Genomic DNA, 4,289 nt, shown 5'->3' on the forward strand with positions numbered 1-4,289 from the left:
GTGTGATTTTTTTGAGAGAAAAGGTATATTTAATGAGGAAAAATGGACAGTAGAGCGGGACTTTTATCCATCAGGAATCACTTAGATCATAAACTGGGCATTCTGTAATATGAGTTTGATCAAACAATGCTATAGCTATTTGGCTATTGGGTCACTTCTAATGACCTGTGTGGCCTAAGGGGTCAGTGGAAAGGGAAAACTGTCTTTTTTATTATTTTATACTGTTGTCTGAGGTCCACTTATGACGTTTGTGTGGTTTTTACATCCAAAAACATCAAAATCAACAAGTAATAGGCTGTTTTCTACCCTGGTTTTGAGGCCGGCTCGAGAAACACACAGTTTTTATGGGCATGCCGCACTGAAGACTTGGAAGTAAACGCCCACTGCTGTGATTGGATAACAGTTTTGCGTAGTAAACTAAAAACTAACTTTAGTAAACTAATTAACTTTTTTTGGTTAAACACGTACACATAATCAGAACAAAGCAATGTGTGACACATAGTACAAATATTTTTTTGCTCACATAAGTGTGCTGCGATCTTTTTGCGATCTTTAATGGCATGTTTATTGCTTGGTTGCTCAATTCGGTTTAGCTCCACACTTATGTTATTTCCCTACTATGTCATGCGTGAATCAGTGGGCGGGACTACAGAATTAAGAGGCGGTGTTTAACCTATCTATTACGTCATAGGTAGGCACATTCAGTATTTATTTCAGTAACAAGGATGTTTTCAGTTCTGAAACATACTAGATATTCTTTTACTACGATGATCTCTTATATGTGACCCTGGACCACAAAACCAGGCAATAGCCAAAAATACATTGTATGGGTCAAAATTATTGATTTTTCTTTTATGCTAAAAATCATTAGGACATTAAGTAACGATCATGTTCCATGAAGATATTTTGTAAATTTCCTACTGTAAATATATCAAAACTTAATTTTTGATTAGTAATATGCATTGCTAAGAACTTAATTTGGACCAATTTAAAGGCGATTTTCTCAATATTTTGATTTTTTTGCACCCTCAGATCCCAGATTTTTAGTCAGATAGTTGTATCTCGGCCAAATATTGTCATATCCTAACAAACTTTACATCATTCGAAAGCTTATTTATTCAGCTTTCAGATGATGCATAAATCTCAATTTCACCAAATTGACCCTTATGACTGGTTTTGTGGTCCATGGTCACATATATCAAAAGCTCAAGTAAAAGTAGATTTCTCAATTCATGACCCCTTTAAAACAAATCCACATTCATATTCACGTGTGGTGTGGTGATTATGCATTTAATGCGTAATCAGTGTGTGGCTCAGCCTGTGTTTTCATCTTCTGTGGACCCAGACATATTCCAGATGAAATAGACTGGGCGAATATGGGCACACAGTGGGCTCTGTAGAGCTAGACTTGCTTGATTGGCAAGAATGAATGGAAGCGAGTGACAGCCTACCACTGAGTTCAGTTAGGCGTGTTACAGGGGTTGTTTTTCAAGTTTTTGCCACACAAAAGGATTCTCAGTGGAGCTGAAATAATGGGCTGAAAATTTCAAGAATGTCTAAAGCGAATTGAAGGAAAAAGTGCTGCAAGTTATAGAAACTACTTTGCTCAGATTAGCAGTACTAAACCAGATTTCATTTCATTTCATTTCAGTCAGTCAGTCAGCCAGCTAATGAGCATGTTACATGATTTAAAAAAGAAAGAAAGAACGAAAGAAAAAGAAACATGAAAATGCATTTGAGAATATTGAAATTAAATGAAATTTAAAGAGTGATTTATCACTCTTGCCAGGCAAAGAGATTTAAAGCTGAACTAGAACATGTACTGTACAAGGAACAGTATACAAATTATTCTTTGTTGACTTTTTAAAGAGCTTCTGTCAGTAATTTTCATCTGTTGAGCTTTGAAAATGTTGTATATTTTTGGGTCAGTAAAGTCAAAGTGGGACCTCATTTTTGGATCAGTAAATTGTTTGAATGTTTTTGAAATATGTATTTTATGCTCATCAAGGCTGCATTTATTTGATCAAAAAAAAGAAAGAAAGAAAATAAACAGTATTTTCTAAAATATATATATATATAAACTTTGATATTTGAATATTTTTTAAAATGACATTTATTACTGTGATGGCAGATCAGAATTTTCAGCATCATTACGCCAGTCTTCAGTGTCACATGATCCTTCAGAAATAATTTTAATATGCTGATTTGCTGCTCAAGAAACATTTCTTATTATTATCAATGTTGAAAATAGTTGTTCTGCTTAATAATTTTTGGGGAAAATGGGATACATTTGTTTTTCAGGATTCTTTGATTATTAGAAATTTCAAAAGAACAGCATTTATTTTAAATATAATTTTTTGTAACATTATAAATGTCTTTTACATTATAATCACTATAACTGTCACTTTTGATCAATTAAAAAAAATACTGACCCCAAACTTTTGAACAGTAATGCACAATATTGTATTCCAATAAAAATAGCAAAGAAAACTGCTTTTGTAGCCAAAATGCTGCTCCTCTGAAATGACAGACTTCACTTTGTTATTTACACACACACAGACTTCTCTATTGGTTTAGTTTCCTTTGGGGCCGTCAGACCCCTACCCCAAGCCCACCCATAGCTTGCACCTCGATTAGGAGACTGTAGTGTACCCTCTTAGACTTTTGACATCTGCTGTGTGTACTCATAAAGACAGACAGGAGCACAAACAGGGTAATGCTTTTCCAGCTCTCTCCTCTTAATGGAGACATACTACCAGAATAACTGCCACACACTCTCTCTATATTTCTTTCTTGTCTCTAGCACTCTGGTCTATCCCTGAGAATAAAAAAGTGAAAGATGTGCTTCAACTTGCGTCTAACTGCTTTCTATTTTCCCACCAGGTTCCCCGAAGTCTTTGAGCCGTAAGAGCTACAAGTACTTCTGTCATCAAGGGGATGTAACGCCACAGTCAAGTTTTCACTTAATCCTCTCACAGGTAAACGGTGGGACATTTTGCTGGAGGAATTTTGCACTCAAAGAGTTTTTAAACAGAATGTGAATAAGGTATCACTGGTAGAGCTTGCTAGAGAATGAAGCACCTGGAATTGGTCTCTGCCTTTTTTGTTGGAACAATGGCAGCATTAAATCGTAGACTCAGGTTTTTTTTCCACTAACCTGGAAGGAGGGCAACATGGCAAAGCCCTTCTACAGGCTTCAGCACTTCTTGCGACGGACTCAGCTGCTCTTCTTGTTCCTCGGTGTCGCATATATTATGGCTGGAAGTGTCCTTCTTCTGCAGAGACATGGATTGGTGGTGTCACAGCGTGGGACGAGCAGTTACTTTCCATTGCCGTCTTTGCCATCTCCTCCCAGGGCCCTGGAGGCACCTGCCTTCAAGACAAGTTATGGAATAATGGGCGCTCGGGTCACCAGAAAGGGGGTGGGATACCAAACCATTTTATCCGAAGACAATGCTGGACCACAATGGCTGATCTCACGAAACCAGGAGATCCGATATCTGAGACGCCGCTGGTTCCACAGCCTTATGTCCGAACAGGAAGCATCCAGAGTGGAGAAAGTTCTTCCGAAAAGAAAAATCCGACACAAAGGTGAAACTCAGTGCTAAATGAGCTGTGTGCTTTTCAGAATGACAAATTGGTTGTTTATGATAATTGGTTTATTCTCTCAATTATCTCGATTCCAAGCTGTGCTGCAGAATATTCCCATCTGTTTGCACAGAAAAAGGTCACGTTCTGAATTTCTGATGCAATTGTTATTCTCTGCTCAGGCACATACATCGGCTGCTTTCTGGATGACGCCAAAGACCGGACGCTAAAAGGGATGGTGTTTTATGACTTCCGGAAAATGACCAGCACCTTGTGTCAGGACACCTGCATGGAAAGGTATGCGATTAATACACAGTATACTCAAATACACACAGCTTTTGTTTTAATTACGGAACCTCCGAAAAGCAGATGGACATCTGTTGCCTGGAGGCTCCTCTGTGCTCATCTTAAATCAAGAAATAATGAAACAGTGTTTAGGGAAAAAGCATGCGGTGTGCATCCCTGTGCCAGCTGGCGGAGCTCATACTGGGAATTGGATCAGGCCCAATTAATGAAGCGCAGCTCTGGACCTGGACTCCGATAATGCTGGAGGAGGAACATCTATCTGCCGTGATGCAGTATACACTTTCTCAAGTTCTTAGGCCGACAGATAATTGACCACCAGAGAACAAGTGTGAGGCAGACTGACCTCCTGTAATTACCCCCAATTTTTCAGAGTTTATTTAATTACTTGGGTGACA

At 38.3% G+C, this 4,289-nt stretch overlaps 1 protein-coding gene across 1 annotated transcript; it reads left to right on the forward strand.

The window, feature by feature from the left end:
• Window positions 1-2,853: 2,853 nt before the first annotated feature.
• On the forward strand, window positions 2,854-3,885 carry LOC107576788 (WSC domain-containing protein 1; the record flags this gene model as incomplete). The annotated part of the gene is made up of 2 exons (XM_016262920.1): window positions 2,854-3,591; window positions 3,771-3,885. Coding segments are annotated over exons 1-2 (533 nt in total), but the record flags the coding sequence as incomplete, so codon positions are not given.
• Window positions 3,886-4,289: the final 404 nt, after the last annotated feature.

This window comes from Sinocyclocheilus grahami, unplaced genomic scaffold, assembly GCF_001515645.1.
Source record: "Sinocyclocheilus grahami isolate Dianchi unplaced genomic scaffold, SAMN03320097.WGS_v1.1 scaffold4338.1, whole genome shotgun sequence".
Lineage (NCBI taxonomy): Eukaryota > Metazoa > Chordata > Actinopteri > Cypriniformes > Cyprinidae > Sinocyclocheilus > Sinocyclocheilus grahami.